Source organism: Chelonus insularis, unplaced genomic scaffold (genome assembly GCF_013357705.1).
Source record: "Chelonus insularis isolate UGA/USDA-ARS -01 unplaced genomic scaffold, ASM1335770v1 scaffold_714_pilon, whole genome shotgun sequence".
NCBI classification, from domain to species: Eukaryota; Metazoa; Arthropoda; class Insecta; order Hymenoptera; family Braconidae; genus Chelonus; species Chelonus insularis.
In genome coordinates, this window is record NW_023276795.1 from 2,346,873 (window position 1) to 2,370,213 (window position 23,341).

At 34.3% G+C, this 23,341-nt stretch overlaps 1 protein-coding gene across 3 annotated transcripts in view; it reads right to left on the reverse strand.

Moving 5' to 3' along the window:
- Nucleotides 1-498: 498 nt before the first annotated feature.
- The window catches only part of Tet (Ten-Eleven Translocation (TET) family protein), a 62,622-nt gene continuing 39,779 nt past the window's right edge, over nt 499-23,341 (reverse strand). For 2 of the 3 annotated variants that reach the window (XM_035094549.1, XM_035094548.1), the window contains exons 4-12: nt 15,934-16,167; nt 8,877-9,114; nt 8,490-8,728; nt 6,049-8,365; nt 5,555-5,730; nt 5,065-5,418; nt 4,755-4,982; nt 4,519-4,673; nt 499-4,368 (exon numbers count right to left, since the gene is read on the reverse strand). In XM_035094549.1, the coding sequence (XP_034950440.1) occupies nt 1,935-4,368; nt 4,519-4,673; nt 4,755-4,982; nt 5,065-5,418; nt 5,555-5,730; nt 6,049-8,365; nt 8,490-8,728; nt 8,877-9,114; nt 15,934-16,167 (6,375 nt within the window). In that variant the 3' untranslated portion in view covers nt 499-1,934. Of the gene's footprint in view, nt 4,369-4,518; nt 4,674-4,754; nt 4,983-5,064; nt 5,419-5,554; nt 5,731-6,048; nt 8,366-8,489; nt 8,729-8,876; nt 9,115-15,933; nt 16,168-20,533; nt 21,295-23,341 lie in introns of those variants that run through there. The other variant, XM_035094550.1, reaches the window with a different exon arrangement.

Here is a 23,341-nt window from a genome sequence, read left to right on the forward strand (position 1 = left end):
TCTTTATCTCGACCCCGCGTACATCGAGAAATAAAAAGTTTTTTTTTCATTGTTTATTACTAAAATTCTAACGATCGTACGCTTATTTATATAATTATCTATATATAATAATCATCTAAAAATCATGCTAAATTTGTTTTGAGGATCGGTCTTGCAGCAATAAAAATCATTACAATAAATAAATAGATTAAATTTGTTGCTCATGATCCCAAAATTTAATCCTCTATAATTATAATTACTAAACACGAATGTGACAAAAGATTAGATATATATTCTAATTGAATATTTATATAAAAAAATTATATAAATCATAGCAAGTAGAGTTAATTAACTCAAAATATAAAGAGTTACCTAATATGTACAAAATTCAAGTATAAATAAATTTTCACAGCGAAACATTATCTTTTAATTCGTCTTTTACATATTTAAATATTAAAAGTTAATTGCTTTTTAATATTTTTCATTATTAGACAAATTAAAATGTAATTATTCCCCAATTAATCGTTTATTAAATTTAATCCCTAAAAAAACCTTTACAAATAAATTGAATGTACTGTTCATGCTTCGGCGAAAGCTAATAGTATGGAGAAAAAATCTAAAGGTACATTTATTATTAATTTATTTTTATTTCAGTTTTGTATCTTTATTGATTTAATCCCTCTATTAACTCACCACATAGTGTCGTACTAATTGATTGTTAGGAAAGAGATACTTTGTACTTAAATGCCACGTTGGCGAGCGATTAGTAGTCGTGTATAATCATTTTTATGCATACTCAGTACGGTAGCTAGTGCGAAAACTCGTGCTTTAAAAAATAAATACGAAATAAAGAAGCATAAATGTACAAGGGGCGCAAAGTAATAGTATTCCCTATCATTAATTAATTAAACTTGAGATCATTTTCATCATCGTGTTATTGTTTGTTATAATTTTGTATTAGAATTCATTATTATTTTTTTCATTTAATCGAACCATTCAAAAGTGCGTCATCAATTGTGCAGTGACCGTACAACTAATCAACAACATAGTTATTGTTGCTATTTAAAAATTTAATCTTCTTATCTCTTTACGTTAAATGCGTAAAATAGATTATACTCATAATAGCCAATAGAATATCAAGGGGAAGAGCATATGTACCTGTACACGTTTTTTTTTGTTTTATTTATCTGAAAAGATAAGATATACAATGAGATATGTTTCCTCCTCGTGTACATGGCTCTCTATTACTTCTGTATCAACTAACTAATGAGATACAGCTTTTATAAACACGAAACTTTATCAATTTAATTGTACAGTCAAACATTTTTAATTTATTTAATGTCTTCGTCTTAAACTATTTGCATTAAAGCCTTTGCACAGTAAAACATGGCGCGACCTGCACTCACATTGAAAAGAAACGAGCACTTTTTAAAAAGAAACATCTTTTGGAAGAAAACAATTTTTTTAGATAATTTAGAATTGGTTTTATTTAAAATATTATTAGAGTCATTTTTTATTGAATAAAAAATTTGTTCTCTATTTAAAAATTGCTCTTTCATTTCAATGTACTTAAAATACTCTCACAATATGAAACAAACACAATTTTTCTTTAAACAAACTCAGATGCATGTCATTTTTTTTGCTCTATCATGCTATCTGCTTCATACAGTTTTCCTCAGCAATCATGGTCACCGTAACCTAGCTAAAGGGTCGGTATAAAAAGGGGAAGCCCCGAAAAAGTGGGCGGGATTATTATTAATTATGATATTTCCAATTAATTAACGTTATAAAATGTTCATGGAAATATGGCAGTGCAGTTTATTTATTCGAATGTTTGATAATCTTGATTTGTATAATTTCTTGGTTATTCCTGGTAATTGTTCTCAAGCAGAAATTTTAATTACTGCTTGAGGTGAAGGTCATTCTTGTACAGATTCATTTCCTTTTGCTGTTACTCATCCAATGGCACCCCCTTCTTGATAAGGACCAGTAATCATGCATGGATGCATCGGAAAGAGAGTAGTCCAGGTCATTGTAGTATATGTCGGTGATCTCATCATGAATTGAGAGTTTGGTACATTAGGTATATGTGGAAGAGGCTGTGGTTTATCCTCAGCAGCGGAAGTAATTGAAGTTTGTGTTGTTGTAGTACTAGTTTGAGTGTTAGAAGTTGAAGACGAGGTAGTTGATGAAGACGTGGATGTAACACCCATTTTTCTAAGTCGCATTTTCTCTTCCCATTCACTCCAACCATGCTTTGGTCTATTCAAATTACGATGTTGATAAAAAACAAGGCTTATTCTTGTTGGATTCAGTCGGTTTGGCTTCTTCAATGCAGTAGTACAGTGCATCTCGTGTTTTGCACACTCAAAAAGAACACTTCCATGACCTAGAGCAATAGCCACGCCTCCCAATTGCGGGTCTTTGAAGCATTCTTCGTTATCAGAATAATCAGCCACTTCGCCAAGCGGTTCGGACTTTGGCGGTGGCTCCGGAAGAACTGGAAAGTATGATGGAGGTCCGTAAATATCCCAGCGTGGTGCTTCCCACCTTGGCCAGCCAGAATTTAATCCCTGGTAAGGTGGCACAGTCTGATAAGGATACTGAGAAGAAGAAAAATGCTCACGCTTGGGTTGCTGATATAATTGAGGTGAATATTCTGATGTTTGGTGATAGGGCTGATAATTATAGCCTTCCCAAGTATTGGAATAAGATTTTTCAAGTGCTGGATACGTTGGATACCCGTATTGAGGAAACGGATGATGCCCTAGATTCGACATAGCATGATATTCTTGAACTTGCTTCACTTCTTCAGTCCAAGCCAAGTTTGTAGGTGGAATGTTCGATCGATTATCCTGGAATCCATCTTTTAATTTTTCTTCAGACCATTCCGGTCGTCGTTGATTAGGTTGAGGACTATAACCAGGTCTGGAGGTGTTCTGAATATTTTCTGAGTAATTTGATTCTGTTTTAGAAGGCTCCTGAGGCTTAAGAAATGTCTTGTTAAGTTGATTCTGATAAATTGTCTCGGACGGGTTTTGATTCGGAGTCGTTCTGGACGGTGGGCGTCCTTTTGGGACACGAAATGGTGATGGATCGTTTGGAACTTCCCAAGGATTACGAGAATGAACTCCAGAAACTTGGCAACTGATATTTTGATGTTCTGCTTTCATATTATCTTGATTCCAAGATTGATTGGTATTCCAATTATTGTTGTTATGACTATGGTTATTATTATTGTGATTAGTAGTCATTAGAGATTCTTGCCTTTGATCAAATTGCTGGGTATGTTGATTAGGTTGGTGATTATTATGAGTAGAATAATTAGGGTGAATTTGAGATATATTAGAATACGAATCTGATTGATTAATTCCTGCTTGTTGACCTGGATAATCATTTCTATAAGCATTAGGAGGTTGTTGAATCTCCATACAATTAGTATTTCCAGGATATCTTTGTTGGACGGGTGCAGGAAATCTATTCATCACTGGTGATTGATTTCTCATATGATTATCTGGCCCTGAAGTATGCTGTCCAATTCTTGGTGATGCGTTTCGCTGTTCTAAATGTGGTTGATGAGAGTATACACCACGTGGAGACACACTAGACTGTCTAGAATCTCCAAGACTTGAATAACTCTTACAAGATGGTGATGACATACTATAGTTGGAGTCTCCTGGAGTAGGAGGATATCCAGAACTTCTTGGAGAAATCATTTTCGGATCGTGAGGTGTTGACAAAGCACGTGGCGATGCATGACTAGCGTAACTAGCTTCGCCTGGTGTTCCAGGTAATGAATTCCGTGGTGACATTGGAGGTTGACCTCTAGAATGTCCTGGAGATTGAACATAATTTCCTCGTGGTGATTCTGGAGTTGAATTTGGTACATTGCGTGATCGTGGACGATGGTCTTCTTGAGAAAGAGCACTTCTTGGTCGCGTTTCGTCAAGACTAGTGCTATCTGGATCGACTTTAGATTCTCTTTCTAGCCCTCCAAAAGAATATTCACCCCATGGATTTAATCCCCAATTGTTCTTCCTCTGTTCTAACCAGCCATTACGATTCCACTGTTGTTCTCCTTGATATCCCCATCCTTGGTACATTGATACAGGACTATCTAGCACAGTGGAAGAAACTTGAGAACTTTGTAATTGTGCATCCATTCCTTCGAACATTGTATTCATTTCTAAAGAAAGTTGTGGATCTCGTGCAGAAGTTCGAGTGTGGTCTTGGAAGTTTGGTTGTTTGTTTTGTTCTATTGCTTTATCCATATTTTTAGCGGTTTCTTTTTTGCTACTTGCAGTGTCGGGTTCATCTTCTTTACGTTTTTTTCCATGCCGGCGACAAGGTTGAAGAGGTACTGAACGCACTCGAACTTCACATGGATACCTGATTGATCAAGTAAAAAATTAATTTATGTCTTTCAAAATTATTAATTAACAGTCTTTTTAAATCATAATCACAAAAAGTTATTCAACGATTCAAAGGGTGATTTATTAGCTGATTAATTTAATTTGTCAAAGTTAATAAAAAACTTACTTAGTAAGTTGTTCTATGGCACCAGATTTTATTTTCTCTTGCTGTCCATCTTTCGATCCAAATTCATCAGTGTCATCCATGATATACAAAGGAAGAACGTGCAGTTGTTCATCATCGGGTTTAGAAAGGCTTCGATGTTTTGTAAGACTCACCACCTTAGGGGGAAAAAAATTTAAATATTCATGTTCAATTTGAATTTTATGAATTAATTAAAATGTTTATTGAGGATTACTCACCACTGTACAACCATTATTCATATTGTGGAGATCCCTATGAGAATGAGCACAGAAATCAATACATGCTGTTACCCCTGAGAATGGTCTACCTGGTTTGAATCCTAATCTGCAATCGCTAGCTTCTCGTTCAAACTGAGTTTGATTATTGAAGGCTTCGGGTGCTAAGCTCAAATATAATGGTGATAATAGAGTCGCTAGTACGTGCATTCTTTCTTCAACTTCTTGCTCCTATTGAAAAAAATTCATCATTACTCTCTTGCTAATATTATTAAAATATAATAATAGCTAAAATAATTTTGTTATTAATTACTTCTGCTTTCACTGATAATCTAAACTTGCGGACGGTTTTACTTCGCGCATATTTACAGCCATTGTAATACATAGACCAAGAGCACCCGAATGAATAACTTGCACCACAACTGTCGGGATCAAGTCCTTGGCAGGCACAAGTTCGAGGTTCGTTTGTACCGCATCTACGAGTTGTTGGAAGACCAAATCGATTAAGTTTTTGAGTAAGGAGTGAGTATATGCGATCAGCTTCATGTAAAGGCACGCCTTCCCAAGCCACCATAGCTACCACAATCCACGCGGTAGCACATTTGTGACCTTGTCGATGTTTGACGATTGTCAGAATTTTTTCGTCTACTCCAGACCGTCTCAGAATCTAAAAAATACCAATCATTAGTAAATCAATAAAACAAAGATAAAAATTAATTAATTTTATTACTTTAAAGTTGTTTTATTAATGAATGAATAAATTTATTAATAATGAAATAAAAGTTACTAGAAAAGTAACTTACCCACTTTGCCATTGGACATCCTTGAGTCGTCTTGCCCTCTTTACCAGTGTAAACAATTTTCTCGAAGCGAATCGCATTGCCTTTGAGCCCTGTTCTTCTCTCAAGATCATTACGAAGGTCCGGTAGACTGGCAGCCGCACCAAGATGGGTGTAGTACGATCCAGGCTCCGGTGGACCTTGTGGTTGAACCTCATTTTACTTACAACATCGACTGATGGTTTCAATAAAAGAAGCCGGATGGGTATAGTATAGCCGATTGATTAATAGAAATTTACTTGATAAATTTCCACGATCAATAGATCAAAAATATTTCGTATCCCTCACCGTCGATGTCGTTATATTTTTTATGGATTTTTAAAGTTTTCTCTTATTTAGATACTTATTAACTGAACATTGTTTTTTTTGGAAAAATTAATCACATTGACGTGTACGCGCTGATGGTTAGTGTGTTCTCTCAATGTTAGTGTCGTGCGGAATACTCAATGGCAACTCACATTTATCGGCGGGAAAGCAGTCGCAGTCTGGAACATCGGTCCTGACATTGCTCTTTGACTTCTCATGATCTTGTGCCTTGCTGACCGTCACACCTTTAGAACTCTTAGCATCTTCACTCTTGATTTCACCGGATTGTTCTGATGAATCAGCAATAATCTCGTCTTTTGTTTGAAGCCCTTGACAGCAACCATCACGAAGATGTTCAGCAGTTGGTTGTTCTGTTCCTCCTCTTCTACAGCACCATGAACCTCCATCAGTTGTTAATTTAGCTGGACCACCATCACCTCTGAACTTGTACTCCACTTTATCTACTTCTTCAGACTCAGGCTCCGTTTTTATCGGCTTAGAAAGATCTTCTTCCTCCCGCAGTTTATGCAAAGAGTCGTTGGAAGAAATATACTCAACAGTTTCTTGTTTTATCGCTTGATTAGAATTGTAAATCACATCATCACCATTCGTATTTTGGTTAGTTTGAGTCTCTGGAACTTGCTCAGATTTTTCCGCTACTTTGGAAAAGTTAAATTCCTTCACATTTCTATCATTGTCTTCGACTGAATTAATATGTCCTTGATTTTTAATATTGATTTCGAAATTATCATGAAACGACTTGTTCAACTCTTCATTTATTTTATTCTTTTCATCAGTATATTTCATAAAATTTTGAATTGCTGTAATTCCCGTTTCAGGCAATACTTGTGTGTTATTGACACTATTATTAATTACATTGTTTCCACCTCCTGTCCACTCCCATAAGCCACCACCGCCGGGCAAACTATCGGCCCGGGGGTGGTGGCTATGCAATAAAAAATTACCGGTCATAGATTCATTCGAAGCTGCCATAGACATCATCGAGGCTTGATTAATATACTGCTCTGATCGTTTTTCCTGCATTCCAATAGATTTATCCGAGTTTTCATGCGAGTCTCGTATCCGATCATCAGTTGAATATTCGTTATTAGATCCATTTGGATTATTTGACGAAACTTGATGCTGAATCTGTTGATGTTGCATCTGCTGCTGCTGTTGTTTATTCAGTATCATAGACTTCAATCGATTATTTAAATTTGATCTATTAGATTGATCTTGGTCTTGAAAGCCATTAGCTTTGTTATCAGTACTCTGTTGTTGCCACATGATTCTTTCTCCGGAATTTTGCATATCCTGTTTGGTATTCTGACCCCAGTTAGGATTCTCTGCTGAACTTGGAGACCAATTCATTTGATTATCCATTTTACTATCCTGACTCTGTTGATTTGGCCACGTATTCTGTTGATTGCTAGGAGTTCTCCGTGGACTTGGTTGAGAATCAGGCCACTGTTGTTGTGGTTGTTGACTTCCATCACTCTTCATACTATTTGGTGACCAATTTGGTTGACTAGTAGGCGTATCTGGCCAAGACATTTGATTAGATGGTGTCAATCGAGGATTTTGTTCGATTTTTGTTTGCTGACTTTGTTGCCACTGCTGTTGTTGAGACTGTTGGACCTGTCCAGAGGGAGTCAGTCTTGGATTTTGATGCCCATTATTAGTATTTTGGAGTTCTGGACTACTTTGCTGCCAATTATGTTGACCGGACGGTGTCATTCTGGGATTTTGTTGAGCTGGACTTGGGAGGTCAACCATTTTTGGTGAATGCTGAGGCCAACCTTGCTGTTGTTGTTGTTGCTGATGTTGTGATGAAGGTGTCAGTCTTGGATTTTGACTTTCCCTCATCTTCGGGCTTTGTTGCGGCCAATTTCCCTGAGTTTGTTGTGTCGATTGTTGTTGATTATCATTAGCATCCTGCCAAGATTGTGGAGTTGGTGGCTCTCGTCCATTATCCCAACTCATATGACTGGATGGTCGTGACATGTCTTGTTGACCCTGAATATTCATGTTTTGTTGTTCGTTTTTTAAACTATTTTGTAAATTGTGTTGCTGCTGTTGTTGTATTCTAGCATCTGACCAACTCATTTCATTACTGACGTTGGTCATCTTTGCAGCGGAATTACTGTCAGACCACAAGTGACTTTGGCTTGCATCTGATACTGGCGGTTGTCTGGGCATTTGTTGCTGCTGCCATTGGTTCTGCTGCTGCTGACCCATCTCTACGTAGCCTGGATATCCGTTAGAGTTGTGTGAACTCTGTGGGTCCGGTTGAAGTGGATACCCAGGCATCTCGTTTCCCGACACATTTGTCGAGGCGATGGTAGCGAAACCTTTGACTTGAGTATCTTGGGAAGCTTGCGCTTGAGGTGGTTGTTGTTGAGTGTCCATTTGTACAGAACTGCTACGACTAGTTGGGGTTGTTGATGGTGGTGGTGCCATTGTGACATCCTGAAAAGAGGATCATTCGATCTGTAACTTAAAACCGATCATTCAATTCTCGACGCATTTGCATGTAATTTGAATCAATTACATCCTCAATTTAACTGTTAAACCAGCTATGAGAATAGTTTACCTGTTGTTGATACCCGTTGACATATTCCTGACGGGTTTCAAAGCCAATTGGTTGGCCAGGCGTCGCTGCGGGATCCATGAACTGGCCATTTAGCGTACGTTGAGGTGGAGCAGCACCTGTTTGTGGTGCTACTGGAGCCAGAGGCGACGGCTGTCCTGTAATTGCGTATTGCCCCGTAGTACCGGCACGCTGGAACGCCGATTGATCTGTTGCGATGAATGCTTGTTGCTGATACGTTACTATAATAAAAAAAAATTCATTCATAAACAATTCCATTGTTTTCTTTAACCAGATATTACTTTAAAACTTTTTTCTTTTTTTTTACTCATGAATTCTTGTTGGTAAATTTGTTTTTTATCCTAATTATTTACTTAATCTATTTATTACCTGGTTGAGGATGATAGGGAGTTGCAGCACTGTACTGAGTGTGGTACCTCAGGTCTTCTAATTGATTAGGTGCGGGTATTTGCTGAATAAACTGCTGAGGAGGCCAAGCTGCGGGTGCAGTTTCTACGGTAACTGTACCAACAGGAGTAACTCCTTGATGCCATACAGTGTTTCCAAAACCAGCTGCTGGTCGGAATCCTGTACTTGAATCTCCGTAGAATGGCATTACTCCCGGCGACTGTAAAATAAACATGACAATTAAATAAATAAAAATATGTATTTTGATAAAATAAACAAAAATTGTTGAGAGAATATTTTTTTCAAATCTTCATGAATGCTTAAGCAATGAATCAAAGTATCTCTATACTTTAAGCTGAGCTCTAAAGTTTTAAAAAAGTTACATTACTGCTCGATGAATATTTTATTTCCTATCTTCAGCTTACAAAGTATAAAAGCCATTTTTCTCTCGAGTGCTTTTCACTTGCGCTTTCTTTGGCAAGAAAAATGGAAATAACAACAAAAAAAGAGAGAGAAGGAAGGGAAAAAAAATCTGAAGAAAAAACATGAACATGCTTTAGCTTATCCCACTAAAACTTCACCAAGCTTTGATATCACGTGCAAGTCTCTCTTAAGCTGTGTCACTTCTCTTTTCCCTTTCATCCTCTTTTTGTCTTATTTTTTTCATTTCTGATTTCCAAGAGAAAAACTGTGAAAAGCACTGTGGAAATTTATCGCTGTTTCACACGAAAGAACTAGCATTCAACATGACACAATACTCTTGTAAAGTGTTCGTTATATTCTTAAAACTATCTGCATTTATTTTTTGCAGTCTCTTGTCTACTCTATTTTAGAAACTTCTAAATTTCAACGTTGTTTTGTTTGCTTTAATCAATGAAGGGATTTTACGTTACTTTATTTTCCTCTTAAAAATCCGATACTTATTATTAGTCATGCTTGTCATAATTTATTAATATAAAAAATGGTTCAATTTAAAACACGATATAAGTTTAGTAACTTTTTTCAACATACTTTTCTGGAGGTTTGACAGTTTGAAACTTAAAAGTATAATATGTTAAAAGCACGAGTACAATAACTTAAAAAAAAATTTAATATTAAATTTCCAGTAGAGCTTCCATATTTCACTGACATTAAAAGCTGTCAGAGAATATGGCAAAATTAGGATAATAAATCTTTCCTGAATGTTGCAATTTAAAGTTAATTTTTTCCTTAATATTCTTCTCGAATATAATCAAGTTGTGATGTCATTTATCCCGTCCATGGATTATAATAATCGTCACGATACCACGATTCAATTATCCAGAACTGAATTACTGAGGTAATCCCATCCTCTCGTTACTCGAGAACGGAAACGAATTTCCTCGGGTCAGTTAGCGAAGCTGGAGAATCCCAGGTGAATCAGTGTAACGACGGAAGTTCGTTTAGAGATTAGGGTGAGAACAAGAGACTGCAAAAGACCGAAAGGGATAAATTAATCGGCAACATTGAGTTTCCTCGATCAGGAACCATAGTTTTAGACTTCAACTACTACTTCCGATCTCTCCAACGATACACAGGAAATACCAAGATTTCTCCAATTGCTTTCGAATAATTTTACGAGTAATCTTCTAGTGAATAACAAGTGAAATGTACTGTACAGTTTTAAACTTTCGTGAAATTTCAATTTGTTTTCAACTGCTTTGTAAAACTAGAAGTTGATCTGTGCCCCATTTAAAGTCCCAATCACATCGTTGAACACTGTACATATTTGTACAGACGACTAGGTACTTGCCAAAGTTAAATATTTAATGAATTATTATTATCATAATTAATGCAACAAATCTTTGTTAACAAGTCAAATAAAATATTTTAATTGAATATTTATTTACCAAAGAAAATATTATCATCCAAGTCTGTGTTTATTTTATTTTATTACTGTTAATTTAATTATTAACTTTTTGTTTGTCTTGTTGAAATGAAAATGAAAGCAGGTAATGCATTTGTTTTGTTGAGTGTTATCTTAAGAATTTTCTTATTAAGATATTGAATGAGTCAGGGTAATTAAAATATAAGATGTATCTTTGGAGAGAAAAAAAATGTAATAAAATTCCTAATTATTGAAGTGTTTGAGATGCAAATTAAATGGAATAATCAATAGTCTTTATCTCGAAAGTAAATGCAGTGTATGTATAGATCCACAGACTTGTTTAAGCTATTTTTATTGTCAATTATAGAATTAATTAAATTTAATTGGTGCAATTAGAATTGTAATTTGTAATAAATTTAATCGAATTTTCTAATTATGATGAAAAATAAGAATTTAAAATAAAATTTTATGATCCTTAATTAAATTACTTTCATCGGTCTCTACTATTTATTTGGAATTGTTTTACGTGATATGATTAAAATTATATATAGTTTAAATTAAATTGAATGACAGTTTTTAATTAAATAGTTGAAATGAAAATTAAGTCTAATAAGCTCTTTACCACATATGCAACTGTGTTTGTCGTATGACAGTTATTTTATATTAATTTTCACGTAACTCTTGACAACTGGAAAATTTAATTAGTAATTACTAATTAGTGAGTTTGTTTACTATTGAGAGTACTACTCTATCAAGTTGTCCAATTGGTTTTCAAAGTTAGAGTCAGTCATTTTAATCATGTATCAATTGTCAGCTATTCAATGTTATTTCAGCTGTCGGTTCAATGTTTGTTATTTAATTTACGGAAGGAAATATTTACTCATTGCATTTCATGATGAAGTGGTCATCAGACATGAAAAAAAGGACAGCTGATACCATTCAAACTTCATGCGTGCGTTACATTTAAATATCATGTTTATTATGCGAGAATTTTTTACAGACGATAAATTTCCTGTTTACTTCATTTCATAATCAATTTTCGAGTTGACATAAATTGTTAAACTATCATGTAAGCTAAATGGGCTTGAATGGAAACAAATTGGTGGAGCAAAAAAAGGAGGATTGTAAGTTGATGTTGACGTAAAGCTAAATAGTGAAAACAAGACGAGTGTGGTTCAAGGTCTGAAGTAGTAAGGGGATGATTGTAATGGTAGAGCTTGAAACCGCAAGTGGTTGTAGATCGGTGTTTGAGGTGAAGGCTGATAGCATCGAAGGAGCAAAGCAAGAGCGGGCGTGCAGCCAAGCGAGCCGCGAACACCCTCACCCTTTGAACTCAAGCGCCAACTACCCTTGTGTGCGCGTGACGTCTCACCCTCTTGAACATTGCGACGAGGGTAAGTCCGTGAGAAATCCATTCCGTTACTCTGTGGTATCATGACCTAGACCAATCTCGGTCTGTTCTGCGATAAAACGAGATGCCCCACGACATCACCAGCTAAACGCAACCCGCGGGATCAACTAACCGACTCTATTTCCACACTAACACCCTTTTCACACGATGACCTAGACCCATTTAATTCTCTTCTACTTCCTGAAACATTTCAACTTGAAGATCCACTTAAATTTTGTGTAATTAATTTACTTGATAATTTCATTTAATCTAAATTCATTTTAATTAGAAAATTTAATGAAGCATTTTTTCTAGAAAATCTAATCTAGAAATTAATTATATTTCGAATTGAGAAAAATTTAATCATCTTTCTTGTTTGATGAAGAAAAATCTATTTGAGATAATTAATCTCTTTCAGTTTTACTAAAATATAAAAGAGGTAATATTATTGCACCCAAGTAATTTCATTTTTTCTATAAATAAAATGTTCAATATAAAAAGCATTTTTATCTTAAAGAACCTTTTAAGTAAGTACTTGTTAGGTTATTAATTTAGCTTTTGAAAATTAATTCACTAATTTCATTTACAAACTTACTTCTCTTCCAAGTAAAAATTTTCATCCATTTATGATAATAATATTATTATAATAAATGTTAAAAGTTAAAATAATAATTGTATCAAAAGTGGTGAATGAGAAAGTAAAAAATAATTGCGGTGGCAAAGTGCAATTTATTGTGACGAGGATTATTGAATGTTCGTGAAAGAATTCTGGTTAAACACGAATTGTGGTTTTTATTTAGTGTATCAGCAATCGAATGAGTGAGACAGTTGCTCAAGCCAATTGGTGGTTTTAATAGCAACATCAACGTCAACGCAAGCACTCATCCATTTTCCAATTGACCACAAGTGTGTGAGTGTTGGACACGCAGTTACAAATTTATCGGGAAATTAGTGGAGACAATCGTCCACATCGATAGGTACATCGAGTGGGCATATATTCGATTAAATGCTCGTATGGGACAATTCCCTATACCCTGAGCTTCGAAGCTTGTCGGAATTCTATAGTAGAGATTCACCAGTAGGTATACCAGGCTTCTACTTTAGCCCATTGCACTACGAAAGGGGGATGAAAATGGGAGTTGACGCCTCCCTTGGGTATGGCTCAAGCTGCGCCGTCGCTACAAAGCCTATAAAACCCAATCGCTTGGCAAAAAAACTGCAATCGAGACATTCAAACATATAAAAAGCAAGTGTAAAGCTTTTATTAGATTTATTCAAATCTATTGTACGTTTTTTAACACCTGATTTTTTATTTTCAACATCAACTGAATAAAATTTTAATATCGAAATGAAAAAAATTTATGAAAGACAATTTAAATTGGGTGGAATATTTTGCATAAGAATAGGATAAATGTAATTTTAGTTTCAATGCAATAACGAGACGATGTCAGCTTTTGTTTTCTATTCCGGCTCGATGCACGTTGGCCCAGCTAGTACAGGTGCGGCTGGAAATACACGAAAGTACGTTTAGTACGAAGTAAACGCGAATATCCAAGTGAAAACCACATGTGTTCTATATCGTGGTTGGAGGCAATTCGTGTTCCAACGACTACCGGAATTCCGCGGTCTCGGTTTGCTGCATAATTGCGCGTTTCGATGGATGCTCACGGAACACCGGTTCCTTTATCATTTGATATTGCCAATTATTGTCACCGTTCAACTGAACACGTTAACATTTCACGACTCTTTGGTCCCATCATCATCTGTCACTCATTTCTCTCTATTTCTTTTCAAAGGAAAATATTTTTATAAACTCCCTAAGGAATTTTTTTTATTTTTGTTTTATATGCTTTTAATAGAAAAATCATTTGTGTTTGGACTATAAATTTTTCAACTCCTCGTGCATTTTTATTCGGCGGAACAATTATGGTAAAAAATTTTACCACAAATATTTACTTTGTCAACCACTTTGAAAATAGAAAACTTAATGAAATATTTTTATATGAGTTTTTAGAATTGTATTTTTTTCATTATCGTGTTATTTATTGTCATAAAATAGCTGTGAACGTTGAAGCTAAAATTAATAATAAATTTCCAACGGAAGAGTGGTTGTTTTGAAAAAGAAAATTAAATTCTTAAGCCATATCATCCACTTTTTATGAGGAATCCTGAATAAAAATCGTAAAATATTTTAATACCCTGAAGAATTTTAGGTATTTCCAGTAGCAAATTCTCCGAAAAAATATTTATCCATAGAAAAAAAAATATATATATATATATATATATATATATATATATATATATATATATATAAATAGAATGCTTTATTATTTTGTTACAAAACAACAGTGGAGCTTTTACCAAGAGGGTTGTTTATTTAAGTGATAAAAATAAATTTTCTCAAGAAATTTATTTAAAAAAATAACAGAAAGAAGAATGAATATTCAACAGTTGGACGTTGGAGTCTCGAAAAAAGAGAGAAAAAAAAATAAAAGAACTGCAAATCTGTAGCTCAAAGCGCGAATTGACGCGCGAATAGCCACTTGATCCTGATCAAGAGCTGAAGAGTGCTTTCATGACAAGAGTCACTGGAGAAGGACTCTCGAACACGGGGTAGATTGACTGTCGTAACGAAATGGCATCGTCGTCAGGTATACAATCTGACGTGAGCCAAAAGAAGGGGTGTAGACCACCAGCAGACGCTGGCTGCGGGGGCGGTGACCGACCGCCAACGCGAATCAATACCCGCAGGAACAGGAACCGCCAAGCAACGACGAGGGAGAAAATGGGGAGAGGTAGAAGGGAGTAACGGAGACGTAGGAAGAGGGACGAGAGCAAAGTGGAAAGTGTGGAAGGGAGGAATTGAGAGTCGAGAAAGTTCATGCATTCCAAACGTAATCAAAAAGAGAATAAGGGAAAATAAAAAGGGTAAAATTGACTATATTTTTTTAGAAATGAAGTAAATGAAATAAGATTTGAATATGTCTTCATCATTTCTCTTTAAATTATTTGCCTTTTTCTTTTTACTTTATAAATAAAGAAAAATGCTGAATATTTTGTTGAAAAAAATCCTTTTTTGGCTTTTAAAATCTTTTAAATTAATTCCGACAGTTATTTAAATCTTCTCATCCATATTAACCGACTCAATTTGATTCTAAGAACTGTCATGATGTAATTTACATAGAATAAATAAGACACACCAAGCTTCATCTCAAAATACAACACCAAGATATATAAACGGTATGACTTTATGAAATTATAAACCCCTTTGGGTCAATACGAGAAGAAAACCAGATGATCTAGTGCAGTTGAAGCAGATTTCGGGATATGGTAAACCACGAAAATTACTGAATATTACAACTCATAAATTAATTCCATGAACAGCATAAATTATATTTTTAGAATCATATATCCTTCTCTATTTGAAATTCAATTAATATTTAATATCGTTATCATTGGACGCTTGAATTAAAAAATTCCACTTTAATGTATCCAATAATATTGGAAATTTGAAAGAAAATCTACCCCGAATGAATAATGTCGTTTTTTTCTGTCTGAAATATGTATCTGTAACCATTGTTTGGTTTTAATATTTATGCTTCATAAAAAAATAGCTTTAAATTTATGATTTTGAAAGCTGCTTTTTTTTAATGCATAAAAAAATTAATGGCAACGCTCTACGAAGAACAAAACAATGGCAACTTTTAAATGAAGAAATGCTGCATAAAATTTGAATTAAAATTTTTTTGCATAACGGTAGGATATTTAAACTTTTTTCCCTCTATAAATTTTTGCTAACTCACCATTGAAACGACGGGTGGAGGTGGGTTTCCGTTTCTAAGTGTCCCCGTTTGTTGATTCGTTGCAGAATTGAGATTATCCTTAGTCTGCTGCATGGGGTCAGTATGTAAAGCCTGCTGAGATTGGGATTGTTGAGTTTGATGCTGTTGGAGTCCTCCAATACCTGCTTGAGGACTTCCTAAACCAGCTGGCGCACTGTCTGGGGTACTCACTTGTCGTGCTATCTTTCTGTAACTCTGTAATGAAAAAAAAAAAGAATGATTAATTGAGTGAATTCCATTTTTATCTCGTTTTGAAGTTTGCATTTCACAATACGAAGGATAGATTGATCGAGAAGAATCTTATTTAAGTTATTTTGAATCAGAAAGAGATAAATCTGATATAAATCTGAATTAACAATGTGACCCTAATGCTAAAAATAACGTGACTCGACTTTAAGTAGGACGTGGCGCTCGAAATAATTTTCATAGTTTAACATACGCTTGCTACATGTTTTCCATCTAAACTTCAACAATTTATATCGACATTCCCATAGCACGGTTTTCATTTCTCCAGAGAATAAAGTCAAGAGTCTCTTGAATCTTCATGACGTCGCGAAAAATGTTTGCTTCGTAGTTCAAATGATTTATCCATCATAAAAGTTTCTTGAAGGAAACATTGATGGTATTTTTTTTTTCAAAATTTTCAGAAAATATTTACATCATAAACTTATTGATTATAAATATTATAATAACGCCAATATTTAATATAGCATAGGAAAAATATTATGCTAGAAAACTTATTAATAGATAGAGATAATTGCTTGAGCTTATTCAAGATAAAAATTGCATAGAAAAATGATTGCTATTAATTAGAGGAAAAATAATGAAATGATTAATAAAACATATAAATAATATACCTCCTGAATAATATTTTCTTCATCGTAATGAATTATTAAAGAAAGATAAATTTTTTCCTTCATGAAAAAAATTGAATCCAATGACAATAAATATTCATTTATTCCAAGAAGACATTTTATTATTCTGAATCTACTTTTTTAATAAGAAGGAAAATATTTTTCTTGATACTTATTCTCTTCGAAATTCTTTTGGAAAATTAATCCACAGTCTATTTAGACAGGAAATAGGAACTCATTTATTTTACTGAATAAGAAAGATTTATTTTAAATTAATCTTTTCAAGCAAAGAAGAAAGTCTCTCGAAATAGAAATAACTTCTTCTGAATATTTTTCCCTAATTAAAAATAATTGTTTCGCTAAGTATAACCATGTGAAGTAGTCGTATTTCGCTGTTCAAATACCTCGATAATAAACTACAGAGATATTTCATTGGTTCGGTCAATGACGCAATAAAACACGACGAATGTGACAAAGAATGAGACGTTTATCCATTAGTACTGAAGAAACATGGCTTTTATTTGTACTATTAACGAGTTATGCTGAATACTACAAATGAACGGCATGACTCATGAACGGAAGTTAGCAATTAATTGGAGAAATAAATGTTCAGAAGAGATACTTGAATATCTTTAGTTTAATTAAATATTTTACGATCGAATATTTCCCTATGAATAGACAATTACATTAAACATTACAATCCACCTTCGATATTCGCTGGGAAGAGAGAAAGGTGATTCTCAACAGGCCTAATGCAGAATATAGAATTGATTAATTATTAAAAATAAGTATTCCTCTTTCAGAAAAATATGACAGGAGATGTATCGATTTGAAGGAAGAAGCATCGAGATATATTTTTATCTCATATAATCATGAATCGTTCACAGACGCGATTCAAACTTGTCTGTTGGCTCTGTGCCCAAGCCGGAAGACAGCGATCAGCTCTTCCGTTGGAATTCGATTATACATGTACAAATTACACTACTTGATTTGTTGTTATCTTCATACAATGATAATCATTCACTTTAAATATACATTTGAATTCATTTAACAATAAAACTATTGTTTATTCGAATCATACTTCATTAATATCGTAATGGAAAAAAATTGTTTCCTTCTTTATACAGTCTTATATAAACGTCGGAAAATATCAAGTGATAGAAAAAAATGTAGATTTATTGTTTTAGAAAAGATATAAAATGATAGATTCAAATGATACGAGGGGATAAAAATAGTTGAATAAAATTGATTGTTAAATATTTTATTTGTTCATCAAGATATTTATACTCTGAATGGTGCATTGAAGAAAATAGACTTTTATTTTAAAAATTTTACTTTATGACAATGCTGTAAAATACAATGGAACAATATGAAGAGTCGTCAGGGACGTCTCGAAGCTCAATTCTAACGTCGAAGGCCATAAGAAGATTGCGTACAGTCAAGGTTTAAATTTTATTCTCCTTTCCGTCAATATTTTAAAATTGACACAACGTTGATTGGAGTGGAGAATGAGATTCCTTTACAATAATAACTCTTTTGAATTCTACAATAAAAAAAAAAAAATCTTAATTGAACTTTGAAAATATATACGTATACATTATCGTTCATTATAAGAGATTTTCCTCATCTTCGTATTTTAATACGAAAAGTTTTGTGAAAGTGAACTTAACGAAATGACAATGACTTATAGACTGATGGAGATAAATTTTTGTATTATTGAATAATATTATGTAGACAATTGATTTAATTTAGTGAAACAGTTGTAAAAATGTATTAAAGTAAAAGACCAACTCCTTTAACGAGCAGTACAGCAAGTTGGAACGCCTCTTTGGACGTTGGGAATTCATTAACTCAAGTACTTATCGAATGAAGGGACTAGTCTGAGTCCTTCTTGTGTAATACAATGCTCCTTTCGAATTGCTAATTTTCTTTTCTCTCAACGTAATTACTAGATATTTTTTGTAGTTGGTCGTAAAAAACAGTCAATATTTTAACTGCAAGGTTGAATAATCTCTCAATTAGTCATGATAATTAAATCGTTATAAATATGACCATTGTTGCATCGTAAATGATAAATAAATTAATTGTAATCAGTACTGGTTATATGTACAATAAATTATCACAATGGTATAGAGTTTTGAATTCGTTATCGATAGAATTCAGCTTTTATGCTGATTAATCTTCTCTACTGCAAGCTTTATTACCTTCAAGCCATTAACAAACTCATAATAATTCAAACATTTAATCTGCTTAGTTTAATAATTTCTATTCATTTGCGAACTTGGTAATAAAATCAAGTGATCGATGTATTATATATTATCTTGCAGGCTCAACAATTGATGTGAAGGAAAAAAATTTAAGGAGATTAAATTCTCGTTGAATTATTGCTCCAATAAATTTCTTTGTGAAAAATTATAAGAGTGGAGAAACGTAATAATAAGCAATAGATCATCGAATATATTGAAGGAGAAATTTCCTCAAAAAGTGTTTTGTTCGAGACTCTTTTTTAGATGAAAGCAAAACAAGCGAAAATAATTTGCTGGATTAACAAAGCAAATAATTTTATAGAGTACACAAGAAAAATTGTTCGCCTGTCATAAATGGATGAAGGTCGGTTGGATGTAAACTTTTAGTCTTTCGAGCGTCAATCATCATTTGAAAAAAAAAAATGATGGCCAAATGCCCTCGAAAATCTTTTCAATTGCCGGTAGCATATAGCGTAGAAAGTCTGTGTTCCCTCCAGCGGCTCAATTGCTCCGTAGAGGGATAAAAGTACAGAGCAACTTCTGAAGATGAGCTCGAGTGTTTGGCGGAAGCGTTCACTTTACATTGCGCGAGGAAAGCCAACCAAGCTACTTGTCTCTGAATGCCGTTGGCTCCCTTTGACTCTCTCAATCTTGTCGCCACGTGGTGCCAAACACGTGGTATCAACTTTTATTTTTATTCTTTTCTTTTAAACATTTTTTGTATAAATATTTACATGCTATTTTAGATAAATAATTAGAGAGGAATGTCCTTTTTTTTTTTTTAATTCACTTGGTTAATTTTTGATGTAAAAAAAAAAAAAAAAATAAAGTGAGAGAAACTACAATTGTTTGAAGTTTAAGACTTGGCTCACGTGTTACTGAAGTACCTCTAGAACTTTTGAGTGCTTAACTCTTATTTTTTCTTCTTCACACCTCTCTTCTGTTCTTTCTTCCAAGTGTTTTACGTTTTAATCGTCACCTTTCACAAAGATGCGTGAAATCTTTAAATATTTAAATTGCAAGATAAACTTTCTGTTGGTTTTTAAAATTATAATACAAAAAACGTTTTAAAAAAATTTAATAAAAAAGATTTTCTCGGCACAAAAAAAAATTAGTTAGTCGGTATTTTACTGTTATTTGATCAAAGGAATAAATTGAAATTTTAACGAAAGCATCAAATATATATTCACGAAAAATAATTCACCTCTTCTGATTTGCTTGCTTGTTCCCGCACGTGCAAAATCACAAGAGAGAAAGACAATATTCGACCTCGACGCCGTTCACTGAACCGTCTCGTTTTTTTCCCCCGGCTGTCGGTGAATAAAAATGAAATTCTAAATTGCAAAAATAAATATAAAAGAAGAAAAGTAAAAAAAAAAATGTCGAGATTATTCTTAATCTTAATTGTTATACTAAAGGAAAGAAATTATAATGATGCCGATGAAGAAACTCGTTTCTCACCTTTCCCTTCTTCTTCTTCTTCTTCAACGTATCGTTGTCGTCGTCGTCGTCGCGGGAAAATCGATTCTCGACGGACTAACGTTAACTTGCACTCAGCTAAATTATCTACTGACACTGAACTTTAATTTAATAAAGTAAATAAAAATACTCGGATAGATTTTTAATTGCTTCGAGGGTTGATTTTCTTTAAGTTTACTTCGCGTTATTAAAACTTGGAAGATTATTTCGTAGACACATGGACAGCGCCAGTCTATCACTGGCCACGGTTACGCGGAGTCTCAACCTTCCACGTTCGATGACTCCTCGTGCTGCCGATGGTGTGTTCCTTCTCCCTCAATCTCCCTCCCTCGATTTCTTCACTCTTCACTCTTCTCTCTTGTCCTCGCTCCTTTCGCCTGTCTCTTTCTATTGTCTCTGCGCTCTTGCTATTCGCGTACTCCACCGAACCACGATGCTCCTGCGCCTCTTATCACTGCTGTCTAATTTATAAAGTGACTCAAGGTTCTCTCTATGTTTATCCACTCTTTCACACTAGTCTTCGCGTCTTTTGCGGAAGAAATTTTTAAAAATTTTTCCGTTAAAAAAAGTCGTAAAAAAGTAAGGAAAATATTTGGTAAACTTTTTCGACATGAAAAATAGGGAAAGTGATTGGCACGATTTTTCGCGCGACTTGTTGGAGCACACGAGATAATGCGTCTGGTACGTGAGGCAGAGAAAACGCGACTATTCAGCGCGCGTGCCGTGTCTGTACACGAACTTGATCCACGTCTCTCTTTGCTATTCTCTGGATCGCACCTAGTGTCTCACTTGGTCTTTCATCTCTTTCGCTCCAACTATCGGCGGTTCTCGCACCCCTCCTCACCATTTTCCTCCTTCGTTTCACCCCCGTTAGGTACTCCACCCTCGCGAACTCTCTTCGTCTGGCCGCTACCAAAGCACCGGTTGGTTGGTCGCTCGACCCTCCCGCTCCACACCAAAGTCGCGGTGCGTCAATTGCGCGCCATCGCACGTTCTTCGTGTCTTCGGGAACCCCCGGAGAAACTCAACTCCACGTCGCGCCCTCCAGCCTCGGAAATGTTCGTGTCTTTCCGGCAATTGCTTTTCCCTCACTTCTCTCTTTCCTTCCCGGTAGTCCAACGGGACCTTCTCCTGGAGTTCCTTCCGATAAACATTTTTTTTAACAGGCTGCTGGTCCATTCGTTTCCCTATCATCGGGTATCGTATCTCCCATATTTTAAAAACAGCGATAACACGTTGTAAAAGTTGCTACTTTTCTACCTCGTCTTCTACTACCACTATACTTGATGATATAAAATATTTTTTTTATTTTTCCTACACATGGCGACGTTGGTATATAACTTATGAATACAGACTACATCTCCCTCCCTAGTGACTGCATTGCCATGGGAACTAATTTCATTCCGACGGAAAATTTATTTTATTTCTTTTTTAAATGTGTATTTTGCTTTTATGTGGAGGAATAAATTTCGTAGTAACTAAGATTGCAAATTTATCAGTTTATATGTATATATACATGCATGTATATGAGGATAAAAAAAATGTTCACTTGGCAGAGTAAAACATTTCTATTGAGATAAGATAATATTCTATTGGAAAAAATTTTTCATTTAACATTTTTATTAAAATTTTCCATAATAATCTATTTCACCAGTAATGAAAAAATTTTTTTAATTAAATACTTTCTTGATTCAAGAAATTCTCATTTTCTTAATAATAAATCATTATTAAAGGAACATTCACAAAAACCAAACGACCTAGAATTTTTTAATAAAAAAAAAAATTCATCCATTTATTATATTTTCTTTCGAACGGTTTTTCATTCTTCCGGTAGTAAATCTTTAAAATAAATGTCCAAGAAAACTTGAACCGATAACCATAAAAGTACATGTATATACATCAAATATGCATCAATTTAAATGATTAAAATTATCAATAAATGCAAACCGTTGATAAATATTTCCTTGCAAATATCTAAGCAAGTTAAATAATTTATTACTTGAAGAAAGACTCTATTCAAATGTTTCAACTGTTGATAAATAAATATATAACAATGTACAACCAATTATCACTCAATAAAAAAAAAACGATAAATAAATTTAACGAACATTCTTTAGTTAAGATAATTCGATGATTAAAAAAAGAATAATTAGCAAAGCGAAAATGAACAATAGGTTTATTGAAATTATGGATTAATAATGAAAGCAGCAGAACCAATAACAAATTGAATACAAGGTTTCGTTTATTAATGTCTCCTGCAACAAGTTGCAGTTGACTGTGTTAGTCATAGGGAATATCACCCTCTCACCTAGCCCTGTGTATTTCACTCAGTGATTCCCCGACCAGCAATAGCTCTTTCACTCGGCAATGTGGCTGTTATATCCCTTTACGAGAAAATCTAGAGCCAGACTGTTAGCCATTCTCCCTTCAGAGTACACAAAGTTGCGTTATAGCTTCATCTCAGCTAGAATCAAGTTCCTCACAGCTGAGTACAACCTCCGGGTGTTTACATAGTTCTCTGTTGAACAATGTGGGTTTTCTTCAATACTACGAAGTTAGCTTGGTATTAAAATAGTTAGCGGACAAATTGATACAAATGTGAGGACATTATTTAAATGCAAGGGATATAGAAGAGAAAAGTTATAGCACAGTTTATTACGCACTATTCTAATCCCTTGAGTTTTAACATTCATTAAATTCATGCCGCGGGAGAGGATTCATATAGTAGGCAATTTTATATCCTGAAGGATCGCGAACGCAATAATAACCCCAAGCTCATGCGGGATTTAC